This window comes from Leopardus geoffroyi, chromosome A1 (assembly GCF_018350155.1).
Source record: "Leopardus geoffroyi isolate Oge1 chromosome A1, O.geoffroyi_Oge1_pat1.0, whole genome shotgun sequence".
Classification (NCBI taxonomy): Eukaryota; Metazoa; Chordata; class Mammalia; order Carnivora; family Felidae; genus Leopardus; species Leopardus geoffroyi.
In genome coordinates, this window is record NC_059326.1 from 226,107,239 (window position 1) to 226,128,131 (window position 20,893).

Below are 20,893 nucleotides of genomic sequence, written 5' to 3' on the forward strand. Positions count from 1 at the left end.
TGCTTACTTAATCCTCCGGTTGACACATCTTATTTGCTTTGTCACGGCTCTAATTCTGTGAGTGTTTGTGCAGAGAAACAGATCTCTGTTTCTATTTTGTTTCTCTGCCTACACACACTCACGCGAACACGCATGCACGCGGAGGAACATATTATGTATCCACGGGATTCAGAAAAATTCTAACACGTTGCACTAAGAAACGTTAAAATCTGTAACTGGATATTGACTGACCTTTCTAAGAAAAATTTGACAGGAATTAACATCAACAGATGTTCTCTACCGCAGAGAGCATGAGACCGTTAGTCACTAGCCGAGAATGAAAAGCTACATCGGGCTCACGGCCAAGGCGTATTTATAGGTGTGATGGTAGAAGCAGCCGTATGTCATGGTTGGTAGGGGACAATTTAGGCTCTAACTGATCCTTTTTAAAAAAAGTTTGCCGATAAGGGATGCTGACGTAGTCAACTTCCCGAAAAATATTGTTTGGCTTCCATTTGTAACTCCTATGAATAAAAATAAAATCAAAGAGTGTGAAATAAGGTATATTCTCCAGAGGTAGTGCGACAGAATCCTTCTATCCATCTTTGGAGGTGAGTATTGCAGTATGAGTTCCTGGAGATGTGGAAAATCTAAAAAGTGATGAGAAATGTGTGTGTGTGTGTGTGTGTGTGTGTGTGTGTGTGTGAGAGAGAGAGAGAGAGAGAGAGAGAGAGAGAGAGAGAGAGAGAGGAAATAACAATATCCGAAAATGTTCTCCAGTGACTTGAGGTTGCCCAACAAAAACAAAAAAGGGACTCCTTTTCCTCTGTCCCATGTGAAGGTTGGATATTTGTTGATCTTGGCATTCTGGCCCACTCAAGTTGACAGGATCCCAGTCCTGTACTCCGTGGGTGTCACAAATGCTCTCGAGTCCTGTGAGGGTCGTGTCTGCAGGAGGTGCCCGTGGATTCAGGGATCCCCATGGAGAAGTCAAACATTAGGACCCGCGTTTTGCCAGGAGCAATTCTACACAAACCACTGATTTCCAGTTTAGAATGCTTCTTGGAATAAAGGAGACATACTTCCCCTAATTGCCTAATTTTGAAGACAGTTTGCAAGAACTGTCCATCGCAGGAACAATGAACTTCTCCATTTGCAAGAAAAAGAATCGAAAACTATTCCATATAAATAAAAGTTGGTTTCCAAATTGTTAGGGCTTTTTGTCGATTATTTTGTATATTTTTATGTGTCTAAGGGAATACATGCTAATTGTTGCTGCTCTGTCAGGTATAGAAGCATTAAGATAAGTCCATAAAAAGCATGCACGGTGTCGCTAAATAACCACCGCTGACTACATTTGATACTCTTTTTTCATCTTAATTTGCATTTATTGCGTACACCCATTCATTCAATGTTTTATTGCCTCATAGATGTCAAGCTCTGTTAGCTGCCGAAGACAGAGCCGTGCCTGTGAATTCCTTTATGGAATTGAAAGTCTAATGGGGAAGCCAACCTGACAAACATAAATTACAATTGAAAATTGCTGCCAAAGACCCTTCTCATGTGAGCAGATGCCATCGCTGTCCACAGCAGGGGCTCTGGCAGGTTGCTAACCCTTTTCCCCCTGCTGTCTCTTGGGTAAACTAGACGTTGGAGGCCCTCCAGTCCCTACCTTGCAGGTGTGGTACTGATGGCGGCCGGGCTGGGGCTCAGGTGGAGAGGACCCAGTGGGAAATGCACAGAGTGCTTAACACCTGAGAGTCTGGCCCAGGAATGCTCAGAGCGTGGTAACTGGACATGGTCACCATTGCCACACGCTGTGGAATCACTCTGTGGGACCTGAACTAGAAACAGCTGACGTGGTGGAGACGGAAGACAGGCATCTGAACCCCTGGGTCCTCGGTTTCACCTGGGAACCAGAGCTGCGTTTCAGAAGTTTTATTTCGGCGGCTGGCGTTTAGGGGTTCCAGATCCTTCGCTTGTTACTCCTCTACTGTTGTTTCCTCCTCATCTTTGCAATGACCCCCATCTTCCAGTCCAGAGTGTTCTTCCTGCATCTCACTGCACATTAGGAGCATTCTCAGTTTCATGCAGTGGGGGCCTCTTCCATTGGGGATTAGTTCTGTGACCTTGAGCAAGGGAGTTAATGTGTCTAGGCCTCAATGTCCTCTGCTGTAAGTAAGACAGAACTCCGTAATCTCATTCCATAACTCTTTTGAGATTGTTGCTTCTGCCTTATAATTTAAAATATAGTCTACTTCTCCACTGCTCCTACTGAAATATATGGCACTTTATGTTGTGTTGAAAATGCCAGAAACCAAACTGAAGTCAGCCTAAGGCAGAAGGGCCTTGGCTTCCACAGAGGGATGTCCATGGATGGCTTTGCCTTGGGTCTTTCTCTTGGGCCTGACAGAATCAAGAACCAAAACCAGACCATTGGGAAGCATTCACACAAGCAAGCATGCCCCGACCCTGGCTCCCTGTCCCTTCTCCGTCTCTCCACCCACCCTGGGTTGCCTTGCCTGTGTCTCGTTGCTAGCGACCTCCTCAACTCTAAATATGTGAAGGAACTCCAGAAATATATGAAGGAATTTCAAGTTTGAGATACTAAGAAATCTATTTTTTTTTTTTTTTTTGCTTTAGAAAAATAACTTCCAGTTATAAAAAATATTTTGACTTAAGCTCCCTGGAATATGCTAGAAAGATCCATTGTCCTGTAAAGTATACACTAATGGAAAGGCAGTCTTAGATTCTCCTTGTTCATCCAATCCCCAACTGTGTTTTAAGTTCTGTTTTTCTCCCCAATGGCCCTAGATGCAAGTAAATATTTTATAAAGGTGAGTTTTCTGTGTCGTGTGTGTGTGTGTGTGTGTGTGTCTGATTATTTTGGGGTCCCATGTAAACTTTCACTTACTGGTTGGGGCTGTGCCTTAGGCATCACTAAAACCCCGGAGCTGGGAACAGCGTCTAACAGCATGCCCTGTACTCCGTGCGTGTTTAGGGAAATGAACGGAAAGGAAATGGTGCACAGAGAGGTTATGTGCACTCTGCCAAAGATCCATTTGTTCAGCGTTATATATTCTAGTGCGCAGAGACTCTTTGGGCAGAAGAGATGAAACGAGCTGCTAGCACATGTTCTTACTGAATTGCGATCTATTTTTAAAGAGCATAGGAGTGTCACATTTCTGTCTTCTAGAACCCCCTAATGGAGGAGCCTGTGTGCTGCATTCTAAAATTCAGGTGCCTTCAGATTTCATGTCTGTGGCCATTAACCTCCACAGAGACAAATTTGACTTTTAATACAAAATGTCGACATTATTTTTTATTGAGATATATATTGACCACGTGAGTTGTTTGGCTCTTAACAAAAATTCGCCACTTTGTATTTCTACACATGACACAGTGAGATTACTTTAAATCAGTTTGATCCTTTTGGAGCTGGCTTTTAAGGCTTTTATGGTCAGAGCAGCCTTTAGAGAAGACTAATTATTCTGCTACTGATGCAAGACCCTTCTGAGTATTCTACCCGACGTCTGTGACTTCTGAGGTTTTCCACTCTGGTCAGTGAGACCAGGCGTGATTCCCGGTCCAGGACCCAGGAGCCTGCTCCCCCCCATCCCTTCTGATGGCGTGTTCCTCCTCATGCACGTGTACCATAGCCCTCAGCTGAAGACCAGGACCCCCGTACATGGCCAACATTCTTTCTGCAGGCTGGACTCCCCCACACTCTGTCCTGCCATCTCCAGCCTCTTTGGTCTTGGATCCCCAATATTTCATCTTGCCTAAAGCAAATTCTCCTCTTGTCTCTGTTTTTGAACCAGGATTTCTATGTAACTTTTTCATGGGGGTATTTCTTGCAGTGGTGCTTTGGGTTAGAAATAGCTGCCTCTGAACCACTTGGGACACTTACTAAAAATGTAGATTTCTGAGCTTTTTACCCCAGCCCTGCTATTTATACAGTGCCCTACGGGTTCACACACACTCAGTGTGGGGACTGTCTAAAGGGATTAATTTGGCCAGATCCCCTAATGTACATACTTAATCGATTTCTAATAAGGATATGGAGGCAGAAAGAATGGCAGAAAGAAGGCTATTGGCTTTAAATTCTACTAGGAAGCTTCAGCTCCCTTCTGTGACAAAGTGAGGCTGCTTGTCTAAGGAGCCATCTTCCTCATTTTTATTCTCCTTAGACTTTCGCAGGCAGGTAAAACCATAAATTCTTCAGCTGCTGAAAAAGCACTTCACCTGGTTTAGGGTTCTTTGGCAAATAATTGCTTACCTTGCCCATGCAGAATGTCCTTTGTTAAAAATCCGCCCTTTAGTTTTTGTTATTTGGAAGGAGATGGTAACTAAATGGAATCTGCCAGGGCCTTAGCTTGGGTACCTTTTCTTGAAAGCACTGCACGTCTGCAGATCCTTGGGCAAAGCCCATTTGAAAGCCACAAGGGGACAGGGAAGCCACTTGAACTGGATCCACCAAGAGGATGGGAAGCTGGGGAGAACGGTCATGAGGGAGGGACTCTTAACTGGTCCTTATCTTGTGGCTGGAACATGCAGCAGGTTCACTCCTTACGGGGGGCATGAGTGACAGAGAAAGCTGGAAGACAGCTGGGGGTCAGGTGGGGGGTGGGGAGGAAGGACCAAGGAACCTTACTGGAAAATGCACGTTCTCTCTCAAACTAAAGGGGAAAGAGATAAACCCTGGAATCTTATACTGAAGCCATTAGTAATTAATTTTCTCCCTCGGATGAGTTTCAATCTTAGAAGACTTACACTCTTGGGTTAAGAATTCAGTAAAGCCTCAAATTGTTTTTAAACCTCTGTTTTTGTTAGTTGGGCCTTACATTGCGTGCTGATCAGCGCCAAGGATGGTGGGAAGACAGCCACACACCATGTAAAAGATCTGTTTCCCCAGCATCATCCAATATTCACAGGAGATCCTTTCTCTGGCCATGTGTTTTCCAGATGAGGCTCTCCAGGAAAACCTAGAGTTTCATTATGTAGCAACTCTGTGTGTACGTGTACATCATCTGTGTTCAAACATCAGCCAACCGCTAAGCATGAATCTTAGTCTCTGCTAAGTATTTGGATTCTGCACAGGAAGTGTTCTTTTTTCCTGGAAAGGGTGGGTCCTCACGATGCCGTGTTGATATTGGTCAGTCACACCTCATTCCTCTCTACTCTGGAAAAGAGTGAGGGGGAACATAGAATGTTCCTCCTTGTTCTAAATTACATGTCGTCTCTTCAAGGGAGGTCACTGGATTTACCCAGTCTTTGAAGAGGGCACACGTTTTAAAGGAACGAGAATTACTGGAAATCAGGAGTCTTGGCCACAGGTCATGACTCTGCCCCGAACTAGCTGAGAAGACTTGGGTTTCACTTTCCTCATCTGCAAAATGAGACTTTGAAAAGCTGACATTGAGTGTCCCGTTTCATTCTAAATTTTATTACTATATTAGATATTCAGTTATACATTATGTAGCTGTGTTACTAAATTGAAATTCGGTGACATGACATCCATTAATGGTAGACTATATATAATGGAAGACAGTAGAAACGTATGTTCCAGTGGTACTCAGGAGTACTCGCTGGACATTTTCAAACTATTATGAAATTCCAAGAGAGTAACTCTTCTGGGTGCATGTTTCATTTAAAGAAGAGTGGAGTGGTATCTCTTCTTAGCTTTTGGTTTGGATATTTTTTTTTTAATTTTTTTTTCCGTTTATTATTTATTTTTGGGACAGAGAGAGACAGAGCATGAACGGGGGAGGGGCAGAGAGAGAGGGAGACACAGAATTGGAAACAGGCTCCAGGCTCTGAGCCATCAGCCCAGAACCCGACGCGGGGCTCGAACTCACGGACCGCGAGATCGTGACCTGGCTGAAGTCGGATGCTTAACCGACTGCGCCACCCAGGCGCCCCTGGATATTTTTAAAATCATACATATTTCCACCAAATTTTAGTCAGCCTAACCTATACATTTTTTCCTCATGTATTATTCTTTTCACAACCTATTTGGTTAGATAATATTTTCATGTTTTACACAATAGATTTCTCATTTCTGTTTGTGATTGTAACAATAATTCACAAATATCAATTGGAATTATTTAAGGTTATTGTGTGAATACAAATATAAATAACCATGGAATTTATTGCCTTAAAATATTGTCACATAAGCCTTTTTTCCAAAGGGGAGGCAGTTTAATAAAAGTGTCCTTGTATAGCTATGGAAAATATTTGCAAGTTGAATATTCTTTTTTTTTTTCTTCTTCTTCTTCTCACCAAGTAGACACAGAGAGGGACAGGGCTACGGGTACTCAGTTTGTGTTGGTTTAGAATAGCAAACACACTGAGTATAATGTAAGACCAAGGGGGAACTTGATAACTTTTAACTGAAGAAATGAATAAGGTAGTGGATGAACGGATACTGAGTTTTATTCATATCCACCTGAATCCCACTAGGAAAATAGGTAAGATCCTTAAATGTAAGACAAAATTTTCAGTTAAGTCATTGTGATATGTATTAAGCACCTTAAACTGTATGAAGACTTCACCATAACATTATTTCTATAGAGATAATTTAGGTAATTTTAGTTAATTTAGTATTAGACTAGGCTCCTTTCCAATTGTAGGATATTTACTTACTAGAATAGCAAAAACTGTACAGAAATGTCATGTCACTTCTGAGATATGAATCCTAAAGGCAGTATTAGAACAGGGTTTCAGCATCTATAAAGTACAACTTACTCAAAAACTATTTTTTATGGCTTTCGCTAGCAGAAATATTGCTTCACAAATAAACTCAGGCAAAAACTTAAGTAACATTTTTATTTTGACTATGGAATGTGAAGTGAGATATACTCATTAGAATGTTATTCATTAAATAAAAAGCATGATTATACATTTAAGTATCAACAAATTTTCAAGTAAAGGCCGTGTATGTATACATCTGTGTGTGTGTGTGTGTGTGTGTGTGTGTGTGTGTGTGTATAGCTTAAAGGACAGTAGTAAGTCAAGTTTGCATGTAACCTTCATCTAAGTTAAGAAATAGAACATGACCAATACCCAAGAAGCTCCCATGTGTCCTGGTGGTCACATTCCCTACCTACCCCACACATCCCATGCCTTAGGTAACCACTTTCCTGAATCTTTTTTTTTTTTAAATCATTTCCTTGCCTAAATAATGTTTTAGCTAGAACGATTTTGAGCTTTATATAAATGAAATAATATCGTATGTTATTCTGCGATTGTCTTCTCAACATTATGATGCTGAGGTTCATATACAAACAGAGTTCATTCATTTCCAGTGCTATTTCACCTTTCATTGCTTGAGCACAACTCACTTTATCTGTTCATTATCCTATATAAATACAAAAATATATTTTAAGTTTGATTCAAAATATGAAATGTTCATTCATTCCATTTGAATCATTAAGAGAATGATAAACCGTTTCGTTACAAGTTTTTCATTCATTTTTGTTAGAATTATATTTGCCAAACTGCTCAACCAAATCTTTAAATACTAAATATGTGCGGGGAACAGAAATGAAAGTCTTTATTTCTGTCAACTGTATGGTCCCAGCAAAACAGAGCGTGGCCTAGCCTAGCCTAGCCGATTTGCAATAGATTGTTCTCAGAAAGGAGGCCACAGTTTAATAATCTTTTTTTTTTTAAATTTTTTTTAAATGTTTATTTATTTTTGAGACAGAGACAGAGCATGAATGGGGGAAGGGCAGAGAGAGAGGGAGACACAGAATCGGAAGCAGGCTCCAGGCTCTGAGCCATCAGCCCAGAGCCTGAGGCGGGGCTCGAACTCACGAACCGTGAGATCGTGACCCGAGCTGAAGTCGGACGCTCAACCGACTGAGCCACCCAGGCGCCCCTTAATAATCTTATTTCCTTTGCCACTTGCAGGTTTTTGCACTCCTGTATAAAATCTTTTCCCATTAAACAGGTGTATTGGCAAAATTCTGTTACAGATAGTGGCTTCCGTGCACTTAGTGTTTCCTTTAATAGGTCTGGAATCATTCATGAGGTAGGCAAGCCTAGTGCTAGATTTGGTCACCAATGAAAACAGACTTGCTCAATGGTGGTTCAAGAGAAGGGTAGAGTTCACGAATACATAAACCACTCTCTCCCTAACAGCTAAACGTCCCCGGAAGTTCGTTTCTAATGATAGGCAGGAAATCATTTGGCAAGTGTCTGCCTTGTGGAATAGTGTCTGCCTGGAGAACTGATGATAGCTCAGTGACTCTCTGGAAGAGCATGGGTTGACTCTGATGGAATAAAGAGGAAGGAAAAGGACATTTTTTCTTTCTTTTTTAATGCACTTCTTTAACTATAACTTAAAATTTGTATTGAAAAAGGAAATTTAATTATCTAATCTACAAATTGTCTTAGTGTTCAAGGTATATTAAAAAGAAATAGAACGTACATGTACACAGTCTCTGGGGAGTTGAACATCTAAGGGCCAGGGTAGTTTTGATTTGTCTTAGGACTACTGGATTTGAATCCAGAGATCCTCTCACCCTGACTCCCTTGCAGTCATAGCTCGGATGATAGTTCACTAACAAGAAACATTCATTTATTGCTATATCCTTAGCTCTATGGCAGCAGATTCCACAGAGTAGGTACTAATGATTCTCCATTAAATGAATGAATTTGGGGGCCCTCGATAGATTGAACTGGTATATTTTCATGATGAGTTAGTATTGCAAGAGTGGGATTTGAACTCGATGTCATTGTATTTGAGGGAATGCCCTGTGTCTGCATGCCTTCCTCCTGGGGAGATTGTTACTGGTGTTAGCTTATTGAGGTCCCTGCCAGAAAACGAGGGCAGGGACACACAGCACATGCCTGACACAGGCGTCACAGCCAACACATTCTTCCAAGACGATTGGGAGAAGTTACAGTAGAAAAAGACAAGGTACTTTGAGACTGTTGAATTGACCGACTAGAATATATATGGAAAAGGCATTGTTGATGACGATGATGATGGTCAGAAGATGGATGCCAAAGTTTCTCTAAAAGCACTGTGGCTTCCCTATCCTTAAGGTTCAAAACGTTCCTAACAAGTCCCTCAAGGCCCAGTACGATGAGGTCCTATCTCACCTTCCCAGCTTCGGGCAGCGTTATTCTTCCGGCCGACTCTGCGGAGCCACACGCGGGGCCCTGTGGGATAGTGTCACTATCTCCTTCTGGCTCTAGGTCTCTTCGTATGTTGTACACTGTGCTGTTTGGAACTCTTCCGAGCCCTCGACATAAACTACTACTAATCCAGATGTTAGCACAGAAGTGACTTCAGAGATGTCCCAAAGCCCCCACCCTATACCTCTCCCTCAGTGATCCCTTCATTGTAATGGGATAATCGTGTAGCTAGCTTTTCAGCCTGTATCTCTTCTCTCAGGGCATCAGCTTCATCCGACAGGTATCTGGCTGGTTCACCTCTGAATTCGCAGGTCGTTTCCAGAGAGTGTGGCCAATAGTAGGTGCTCCAGAAATATTTGCTGAAACAAGCAATGCTGAATGGATCATCAGAAGTTCAGCTAAAACTCATTGTTTTCTTTTTCTCTCTTTAGCTGGGAAGTTATCAATTCCAAACCGGATGAAAGACCGAGGCTCAGCCACTGTATTGCAGAATCATGGATGAATTTCAGCTTATTTCTTCAAGAAATGTCTCTTTTTAAACAGCAGAGCCCCGGCAAGGCAAGTCTTTCAGTACAGGAGAATGACTGTGTGTGCTTTAAAATGTGCAATAAATTGGAAACGAATGAATTAACCTAATGTACCAGCTTGTAAGGGTTCTCCAATCCTGGATATAATATGCTAGGAACACATGCCATGAAGCTGACATTAGCAAGGTTCAGAAATGTTAGTGTGTTAGCCCTAGAAAATCCTCAACTTTATATATTGAAATTGTGTTAGTTTTCTATTTTATGCATATTTATCTAACTCATTAACAAAAATGAATGATGATTGGTCTTATGGGCCAGACTGAGGAGAAAAAAAATATCTTATGAGGAATTTCAGTTTAAAAGCAGACACATTAAAAAAAAAAGACATACAATTACAGAGAACAAATTGGTGGTTGCCAGAGAGAAGAGGGCAGGGCGATGGGCAAAATACGTGAACGGGATTAAGAAGTACCAGCTTCCAGTGATGAAACTCACCACTGTGTTGTACACCTGAAACACATATAATATTGCATGTCAGTTACAATTCAATAAAAAATGTCAGTTTATATTATGTAGGCCAGTGTTGAAGTCAGAAGGAGATGAAGTGAACAGATAGTCCTTTGAGGATGCTTTTGGAGATAACTGAGTCTCCCTTTTAGTCTAAAAAGTAGAGATTCTTGGTTTATTTAAGACTTATTTAAGAAAGAAAACCTCTGGCAAAGACACTCATAGGGATGATGTAAATGGAATGAGTGTTTTTCCAGTTACGATGCAAACCCCTGGGGAGAAGGTTGGAAAGTGGTTTGGAAGGGATTATGTGGTGCACACCTTTGGAGTACTTGGATGTGTCGAGGCGGCTTCAGCTGTGATGGTGAGAGCATGGGTTTAAGGGCAGAACCATCAACAGAACCTTTCGCTTCTATGTCTGTGTTCGAGTTCCTTGAACCTCCGCCTGTAGTGGGAAGGAAGAGCCTAGGAATGTTGGTACAGCCTAAAAATCCCTCTGGTTGTACCATGTATGGGCAATCTCTTAACTTCAGTAGTATTGAGTAATAGAATTATGTTTAGACATATTTTGAGCATGTTAAAATGGCAATGTTGTATATGCATGGATTTTTTTTTTTAATCACTGAAGGTAATTCTTAGAATAGATACTCATGTGGTGGCGAGGGAGAGTTGCATTTTTGATGATTATTGATCATCAAATCATCAAAATCACTGACATGATTAAACACATTTTTAGAAGATTCTGAACATAAAATTTGTGTGTTGGATTGTCCTAATGTGCTCTTAAGTCAGTTGGCTTAACATGATGATGTTACAAATCTAGTGGATAGTATGAAATCTCTTTCTGAAACTGAATTCTGGATACGGTCATGCTTTCATAGACTTATTCTTTCAACTTTTATGGTCTTTCCTCTTCCATTTTGCTATGAGAATTCCGTATTCTTCGATGGCCTTGCTGCTTCAGAAACAGCTCCTAATTTTGTTGCGTAAGCTCCTCTGTTCTTTTGACTAGTGAATTTATTAACCCAATGCCAAAGAATGGAAAATCAAAGTTAATCTGAATTTTAGACCCCCTCAGTGTCAATCAGTTACTGATCGGAGTTATGTATCCTTTCCTTATACGGCTTTTTGAAATTCTCTTAATTTTGCTTCCCAGTTTAATGCCGTAACTTAAAGATGAATCAAAAGAAGAAAGATAGTTTATTTTTAAGAGTAGGATGAGGAAAACCTGTGAAGGGCTTTATAGGAGCATTTTCCTAACTGACAGAGAGAAGGAAATGAAGCACATTTCACTGAGGGAATTTCATTTCATTCCCAGCTGGTTTCTAAGTAACCTAGAAATGGGGTCAATCTGAGGGATGGATATGGTTAGGAAGGAGGATAGTAATGGCCAGTGGATTCATCCCAGCTGCTTATCAGCTGTGCAAATTATACTTATGTAAGTGCCTCTAATTTCTGTAATATTTTGCTGTGTTTATGAATTTTGATGAGCTTATAGAAGTAGTTTGAACTTGCAAGTTTATTTGCCAGTCTGCAGTATTTTCAGTGACTGATCCCGAGTAAAAAAAAGTTTCTGGGGACATACTACTCTTCAGTTCTCTTGCATCTGGCAGGAATAGAGCCACAGGGATGATTAATGGGAGATGTTCTCGGTGCCAGAAACGAGCTTCTAGAACCTCAGAATGATAGTTACTAAGTGTTAAAGTGGATTGAGGCTGGTTGAACACAGCAGTCATTTGTCAGACCCGAGTACAAAAGAACACGATTTGAACAACGTTTGCCGTAACGGGACAGATCGCATATAGATAACTAATTGGGTGTGTATCCTGTCCTCTAAAAGCTCTGGGAGTTCTGTATAACTGTCACATGTTGTTTCTATCATTTCTAGTTTTGTCTCCTGGTCTGCAGTGTGTGCACATTTTTTACGGTCTTGGGAAGTTACATTCCTGGGGTTATACTCAGCTATCTCCTGTGTAAGTATAGTAGAACATTCGGCTGATTTATGCGATGCATATGGTATCATTTAATGGTCAGCAGGACCTTCCATAGTTTGGAAGAGGAGGGATGAGTTTTTAATTATAAAACACATGGATTCTTCTTTAAGTTCCTGCTGTAAAAGGTTTTTCCTTTTCCTAGAGACCTGTACTGGTAGGGGGTAGGTACAATGGCACAGCCAGTTTGGGTAACAGTCTGGCAATTTCTTAAACACTGTACGTGATCTAGCTATTCCACAGCCAGGTATTTACCCAGGAGAAATGAAAGTATACATTTACGCAAAGACTCGTATGCACATGTTCACAGCACCCGTATTTGTAGTAGCCAAAACCAGAACACAGTCCTTACATCCACCCATAGAGGCATGGGTAAACAACCTGTGGCATAGCCATTCAGTGACCACTCAGCACTAATACGTTGATGTATGCCACAGTCTGGCTAAATCTCAAAATAATTAGACCGAGTGGGAAAAAGTCAGGTAAAAAAGAACATTTACTGTATGATTCCATTTGTGCATAATTCAAACTAATCTTCAGTGGCAAAGCACACAGAGGGTTGCCCAGGGAGGAGGAGGGAGGGAAAGGCAGGGGAAGGATTAATGAATAGGAAGATGAGGAAACTTCAGGGGGTGATGGATATGTTCACTATCTTCATTGTGGTGATGGTTTCTTAGTTGTATGTGTATGGCAAAATGTGTCCGACTGTATACTTTAAACATGTACAATTTATTGTCTGTCAAATACAACTCCAAAATGCTGTAAAAAAGTATAGATTTCCAGCTTGGCTTGGAAAATATGATCTGGTGCTGCCACCTTGAGATGGGACAGGCACTCTCCATTTAACTAACCCTCATATTTCCCTATTTTTCTTACACCGGCTTTTAAAATGTACATATACTTCCTTGGCTTCTAGTGATATTGGAGTTTGCAACTCCTATTTAAAAGGTAAATGGGCATATTTTCTAACAACAACAAAGAAATAAACACCAGGGAATACAATACACTCACGGTGTCCATCTTCGTTTCTTTTTGTATTCCTGGTGCATAACACCCATGGCAGCTGATCCAAGCTTACATCCATTCTCCCACGTGGAACTCATGTACATATCAGCCCTCGATCTGCCTTGTTTAGGAAGTAAAGGAACAAAGAGCCGGGGAAGGAGAGTCTGATATGGGCAAGGCATTATTCAGATGGTTCGCATTGGCCTCATTTATTCTTCACAAAGCTCTAACAGATGTTATTATGCCAATATTACTGATGAGAGGCTAATAGATAATAACTTTCCTATAGTGAAATGGCTTATTTAACACATAAGTAGAATGGAGATTTTAATCCAGGACTGTTGTCAAGAAAGCATGTAAGCTTTGTGTAATTGTTGAGGCTGAAAGAATTGAAAGGAGGAAGTTGATACGACAGCAAGTCTTTGAAAATAATGACCTTAAGCATAGTGTGGGTATGCACACACGTGCACACGCGCACAGGAGAAAATGTTTTCATCGTGGGAGGAAGAATACAAATTATGAGCTTACTTCACAGAAGCATTTCTCGAAGTAAAACACTTGCATTTGTCAGTAAGGAAACTGAGATATTTTTGTGAAATACTAAGATGTAGCCTTTTGAAAGGAAGGCCATCTTACCTACGTTCTCTTCCCTCTTATGTTTCAGTATTGTGTGCATTTTTGTGTCCACTGTTTAAGTGTAATGATATTGGACAAAAAATATACAGCAAAATCAAGTCAGTTCTGCTGAAACTAGATTTTGGAATTGGAGAATATATTAATCAGAAGAAACGTAAGAGATCTGGTAGGTAAAATTTGAATTTTAGATACCGTGCATGGAATCAGACATCAGCTGGCTATTTATTATGAAATCAATTTTAATGCATTTCAAGGCGCTTTTAGCCTTTTATTGCATATTATTACAGAAGCTAATCCCCCACAGTAATAACAGCTTTTGCCTATTTAGGCTTTTGTTTTTTTCTCGAACATACAAGAAATTGACTTTTTGATCCAAATTGCCAGGGGAAGGAGAAAAGGATTCAATAATTCTGTATTTGCTATTTATGATTTCTTTCGTGTAAGTTATTTTATTTTGGTGTGGACTATTGCAAGTAAAAAAAAAACAACACTAGGGCTGAGAGCGTGGGAGCAGTGTAAGGGGATTGAGAGAACAAGGGGAGGAAAAGAAAACAGAGGAAAAATGAATGTAATCATTATTCACTACTGAACTTGGCCTATGACTTTATAGATTCTCAAACTCTAGCAAGCATCAGAATCACCTGGAGGGATTATTAAAGCTTGGATTTCTGGGCCCCACCCCAGAGTTTCAGATTCAGTTGGTGTAGGGTGGGGCCTGAGAATATGCATTTCTAAAAAGTTCCATCAGATCAGCGATGCTGATGCTGCTGGTTCAGGGACCACACTACGAGAACCACTCTATGGACCATTTCCCTTGGAAATCAAACTTTTGCAAATACGTCGTGTGCAAACATTTGATTATATGGGAGCATTGGAGACCATGAGGAATGCGGGTTCAGGATACCACTGTATAATGAATGAAATGTACTGTCTAGGAAACTGAAAGCCTCTAAATTTTCTCTCAACAGAAGCAGATAAAGAAAAAAGTCACAAAGATGACAGTGAATTAGACCTTTCAGCTCTTTGTCCTAAGGTATTTTTTTGTTTAGTTTTCAGTTTGTTCCTGGGTGGTTTGACTGTTAAGTTTACTTACATGCCCTCAAGCTGAATGATTTTCCTAATAGACTCCTCTCATTCCTCTAAGATGACTGAACAGTTTCAAAAGGAAAATTACTCATCTGGTTTTTATTATTCTGACATTTTTTGGTGTTCATATGGAGTTTTGAAAAAGATTTCTGTCCGAAGTTTAAAATGTGCCACTGCTATTTATCTTAACACAGATTAGCCTCACGGTTGCTGCTAAAGAGTTGTCTGTGTCTGACACGGACGTATCTGAGGTCTCCTGGACTGACAATGGGACCTTCAACCTTTCAGAAGGATACACTCCACAGACAGACACTTCTGATGGTATGCTCACATTTCTGCATGCCCTTATTATTATTAGCACATGCAAAAATATTTACCTCTGTCAACTGCTGAGTGGATAAACAAAATCTGGCATATCTACACGATGGAGTGTCACTTGGCTATAAAAACAAAGTAGTGACACATGCCACAAGATGGATGGGCTTTGAAAACATTATGCTAAGTGAAAGAAGCCAGACGCACAAGTCCATGTATTGTGTAAGTCCATCTATAGGAAATGCCCAGGATGGACAAATCCATGTGGACAGAAAGTAGATTAGTGGCTGCGAGGGCTGGGGGAAGGAGGAAAGGTGACTGGTAATTAGTGTGGGTTTTTCGTCACGATGTAAATGTTCTGGCATTAGATAGTGGGGATGGTTGCACCACTTTGTGAATATATTAAAAACCACTGAATTGTACGCTTGAAATGTGTACACTTTATGATCTGTGAATCGTACCTCAAAAGCTATTCCTTTTTTAAAAGTGTAGAGAAAAAAATCCAAGCCAGTCAGTATCCAAATCTGCCTTTATTTTCAAAACAAATAAACAACCGACAGTGAAAACAATGAACTTGTGAAGTGTCTGGTGGCATTGTGTATGGCGACAGTGGAAGGAGGGGAAGAGACACTTTCATCCTGTGTATTCAGGGCTGGTCCCCATCAAAGAGGATTAAAGTATGGAGGACAAGTTCCCCAAATCCGAAGCTGACTCCATGGTTTCTCATGGTTTTCTTCAAAGTTAGTTCTTTTTTTTTTTTTTTTTTTTTTTTTAATTAGGATAAATAAGTTTAAAACAGAGAGACAGTCTTGTACAGTAAGTTAATTTTTGCTAGTGTCCTTGATTATTTCGGGTCATTTTAACCATTTATTGAATATATGAGATTACACTGGAAGATTATGAATTGTTCTATATGTGTTTTTACAGGCAAGAACGTACTTTCTTTTTCTAGAGGAGGAGGGAGGCCATACAGTGTTTGAGAAAAGACAGGCTTGGAGATTGGGACACCCAAGCGTAGTCTTGCCTTGGTCATTAACTGTGTGACCTTGAACAGGTGACATGATTTCTGTGGACCTCAATTTCCTCAACTTTCAAGTGTATCAGAACACTCACGGGGTGCCTGGCTGGCTTAGTTGGTAGAGCATGCGAGTCGTGGTCATGAGTTTAAGGCCCACTTTGGGTTTAGGGTCTACTGGAAAAAAAAAAAAAAAAAAAGGAAAAGGAACACTCACGCTGTACAAGCCCTACATATCAAGATGAGGATAACAAACCCGTTGTTCTTAAGCATTCTGTCTCAGACTTACACAACAAAAGGGGCAGCAGTCATGCCCCCCACAAAGAAGGCTTTAATTAAATTGAAGACTTCAAGTTACTATTGTAGAGTTAACTGTTACAGTGAAAGATTTTCTATGGAAAGTGAAAAACAATAAAATCGCTGTCTGCCTACTAACCTGACATTGCTTTCAAATGTCCCAAATCTTAAGTGATCTGATGTATATTCAGGACACGAGTTTGGTAGACAGGATATGGTCACTTTCAGCTATATTTATGGAAAGCGAAATGTTTCCGTAAGCTCTTAGGTTGAACATGGAATAGAAGGAGCGATACTTTCTTTTGATTCATTGCTTTAAACAAACATCGGTTACAGATGCTGAGATAGATCTTCATGGATGAAAATGCTGGGCCAGGATAATACCATCTGCTGTACCAGAATCCATGAAAACCTCCAGTTGAAATATATTGTTTTTACTTTGTGATCATACAGCATACATATCCACATTAGCTTAAAGCTAATACCCTCCCTGGGGCAGGATGAAATTTTTGTCTATGATGAACATTTAAAACTTCAGTACATGTATACAATGGAATATTACCCAGCCATTAGAAAGAATGAAATCTTGCCATTTGCAATAACGTGCATGGAGCTGGAGAGTATTATGCTAAGCAAAATAAGTCAGAGAAAGACAAATACCATATGATTTCACACATATGTGGGATTTAAGAAACAAATGAGCAAAGGGGGGAAAGAAGAGGGAGCCAAAAAACAGACTCTGAAAATACAGAACAGGGGTGCCTGGGTGGTTCAGTTGGTTGAGCATCCAACTCTTGATTTTGGCTAGGGTCATGATCCTAGCTAGGGTCATGGGATCAAGCCCTGCATCCAACTCCAGGTTGAGCAAGGAGCCTGCTTGGGTTATCCTCTCTCTCTCTCTCTCTCTCTCTCTCTCTCTCCCTCCCTCCCTCCCTCCCCCTCCCTCCCTCCCTCTCTCTCTTCTCTCCCTCTCTCTCTCCCTCCCTCTCCCTCTCTCTTTCTTTCTCTCAAATGAAAAAATAGAGAACAAACTTATGGTTACCAGAGGAAGGTGGGTAGGGGCATGGGTTAAATAGGTGATGGGGATTAAGGAGGGCACTTGTGATGATCATTGGGTGTTATATGTAAGTGTTGAATCGCTATATTGTACACCTGAAACTAATACACTGTATGTTAATTCATTGGAATTTAAATAAAAACTAACATCAAGTCATTACATACACTGTTTTGTACTTAAGAGGAAAACTAAGGACGTAGGGGGGACATGTGGAATTTGTGCACTTGTAGAGAGATGGTCAGGTTTGCCTAGAGTGTGGGATGGACAGCAGATTATCTTTTAGACAGTTCTTTCATTTCAGATTCATCACGGTGCTTAAGCATGAACTTCTGTTACACATTCCACAGATCTCGACCGGCCTAGCGAAGAAGTTTTCTCTCGAGACCTTTCCGATTTTCCATCTGTAGAAAATGGCATGGGAACAAACGATGAAGATGAATTCAGCCTTGGCTTGCCCACTGAGCTCAGGAGAAAAAAGGAGCAGCTGGACAGCGGTCCCAGAGCAAGCAAAGAGAGGCAGTCCGCCGCTGGCCTCACCCTTCCGCTGAGCAGTGACCAAACCTTTCACTTGATGCGCAACCTGGCCGGGGACGCCATCACAGCTGCAGTGACAGCTGCCATCAAAGAGCAGTTAGAGGGCGCCGCGAAGCAAGCACTCTCTCAGGCTGCCCCCAGCCTGGGAGACGACACAGACACTGAAGAAGGTGATGACTTTGAACTACTTGACCAGTCAGAGCTTGATCAAATTGAGAGTGAATTGGGACTTGCACAAGACCAAGAAGCAGAAGCACAGCAAAGTAAGAAGGCTTCAGGCTTCCTTTCAAATCTACTCGGAGGAGGCCATTAGTCTGGGAATCAACTTGTTCAACACAGCACAGATAAAACTACCAAAAAATTATAAACAATGCAAAAAAAAAAAAAAAAAAAAAGAAAAAGAAAAAAGGAAAAAAAATTTTTTTGAACTGTGGGCTTTACTGATTACTTCAGATTGTTTTTCTTATTTTCCCTTCTGCAGTGAATTAATTGGATCTATATCAGCTGATACTGATAGACTGATATTTCCTATAGTTATTTTTATGTAATAAGCATGGAAATGAACTTTGTACACATATATATACATGCTGTGTTATCAGAGATGAATATTAGAAGTTGTTTTTAAAGCAAAACACCAACTTATTGAGATCCTCCTACAAGTATTCCTTATTTTTCCTTTACAATTAATTTTTCAGGCATGCAAAAACTTTATTGTAACTCACTGAAATATTAATTCGTTGGTGAATACATGCGGTATCAGCTCCTTTGTTACCAATACTTGGAAACAGTTAAAAAAAATTTTGGTAGATTCTGATGTGAAAAACCAAAAATGATCAAGGTATCTTCAGGTGGAGGACTTGGGAAATATTAGCAAAATTAATTTCTTAGGAAAAAATTTTAAAAATATATTTAACTACTTTGGATAGGCTGATACATTTCCATGTTATTTCTGCAGTTATAGACTTAGGCTTACCTATAAATGGCATGCTCCATGGACTACCAGCTCTGGTCTTGCAAATGGGTGGTATTAACCCATCGAAAGCAAGTAATTATATATCACATAGACAGTGGTTTTGATGTAAACAGAGGTTGGGCTGTGTTTTGTTGTTCAACTGTCATATTTGTAATAGAGATGTTATGAAGTGCAGATGTGTTCTGCCTGCTCAGACCTAAGTTAAACCCTCATCTTTCATATTATGTCATAGAAAAAGTCTCTTAAAATTGTGAAATTAGTTCCTGATACGTTCTATGAGTGGCGTTGTCATCAGCGGTAGAGAAACAAGAACTGTTTTCGTAGTCTGTCTTAGAGTCTCCTAAAGGAGAGAAATTTGCTTGGCTTTAAGGTGTATTTATTTGCTATTGAAGTCTAAATATGTAACCTGTTTCTCATTGGGAAGCTAGAATATATTCTTCCTTTATTTTAAACTTTTTTAGATCACCTTTGAATAACCAAATTTGACTTAGGTTTTTAACAAAACACTTAGCAGAAATCAAGCTAATTTTGTTTTTGTGATACAAACTTTTAATAGTGTTGAGGGACCATGTCAGCCAACTACCAACAATCCCTTCAGTCTTCAGGTACAGCTGGCATTTCTACAGACGCATGCAGACACTGAGACCCTTAGAAAGGAAGGATGATCCAAGAATATAGGAAATCTGTGGTCTCTTCCCTTCGTTTTACCCTTTCCTTATATTTCTAAAGACTGTAGGTAATCTTCTGTTTTAGTGTAGCATCTCTTATTTATTTTTTCTTTCTGAGGTATTAAAATATCTAGACTGAATTTTGCCAAATGTTAAAGGGAGAAAAGTTACTGAGGACTTTGAACACTTGCTTTTTGTGATTGACTATGCTTATATGTCATCAGTGCCTCATGACTGTGTTTGATGTCCTTTATTGATACAAAGTGAGCCTGTGCCTTCATTATCTTGCCCATTTTGGTACAAATGAAAACCTGGTGTTAGATCAATGAACTGTGTGGGTTAGGGAGGAATATACCTGAATTCTATTCAATACAAGTTTCTGGACACAAAGAAAAATACAGTCACATATTTATAAAATAGTTGTCACCAGGATTCTTCTTTTTTAAATTTTTAATGTGCATGTTTCTGCATTTAAAAAGCATCTGTGGCCATTAAGTCAAAAAGTGTACAGGTCATTTCAATTTTTTCACTGAGGGGAACACAAGAAGATTGATCCAAGTAATCAAAACGTTGTTAAAAGTCACTGGACAAGCTTGCAAGAAGATAAACTCAAGAGTTGGTGGTATAAGCCATAAAGATAGGATCATATATTATAAACTATAAATTAAAAGGGATTTGGGGATGGCAAGGTTGGTAGGGTAGAAAAATGTGTAACACTTTCGAGAAGACATACTAGCTCTCTATGGAGAGTAGCATTATAACCATACGTGTACTTCAATATTATTTAAGAACATAAGTGATTACAGATTCACACAATTGATACTCTTTGATAATGGTACTCTTAATTCAGACAAACAGGGATGCTGAAGGGGTGTGTGTGTGTGTGTGTGTGTGTGTGTGTGTGTGTGTGTGTTGGGGGATATATTTCTGATTTCAAGATATAGTAACAATAAACCCTGGTGACTGATCCAGTACCCTGGGAACTATTTATCCCTTATCATGAGGATTTCTGCATTCATTAAAAGGTGAAACGTGGATTTTTTTAATTATTATTGTAAAGGAATTGTAGAAAAATGCTTTGCTCTCTTCCTATAGAAAATGATGAGCAAAACCGGACAATGGGAATAACACACACCGATCATGCATTTTGACCTAA

The 20,893-nt window shown here is 40.1% G+C and overlaps 1 protein-coding gene across 2 annotated transcripts in view; it reads left to right on the plus strand.

The window, feature by feature from the left end:
* Positions 1 to 18,843, plus strand: part of RETREG1 (reticulophagy regulator 1) — a 128,562-nt gene extending 109,719 nt beyond the window's left edge. For both annotated transcript variants that reach the window (XM_045441598.1, XM_045441607.1), the window contains 6 exons: positions 9,558 to 9,684; positions 12,049 to 12,133; positions 13,821 to 13,958; positions 14,761 to 14,825; positions 15,073 to 15,199; positions 17,910 to 18,843. In XM_045441598.1, coding sequence (XP_045297554.1) covers positions 9,558 to 9,684; positions 12,049 to 12,133; positions 13,821 to 13,958; positions 14,761 to 14,825; positions 15,073 to 15,199; positions 17,910 to 18,409 — 1,042 coding nt within the window. In that variant the 3' untranslated portion in view covers positions 18,410 to 18,843. The remainder of the gene's footprint in view (positions 1 to 9,557; positions 9,685 to 12,048; positions 12,134 to 13,820; positions 13,959 to 14,760; positions 14,826 to 15,072; positions 15,200 to 17,909) is intronic.
* Positions 18,844 to 20,893: the final 2,050 nt, after the last annotated feature.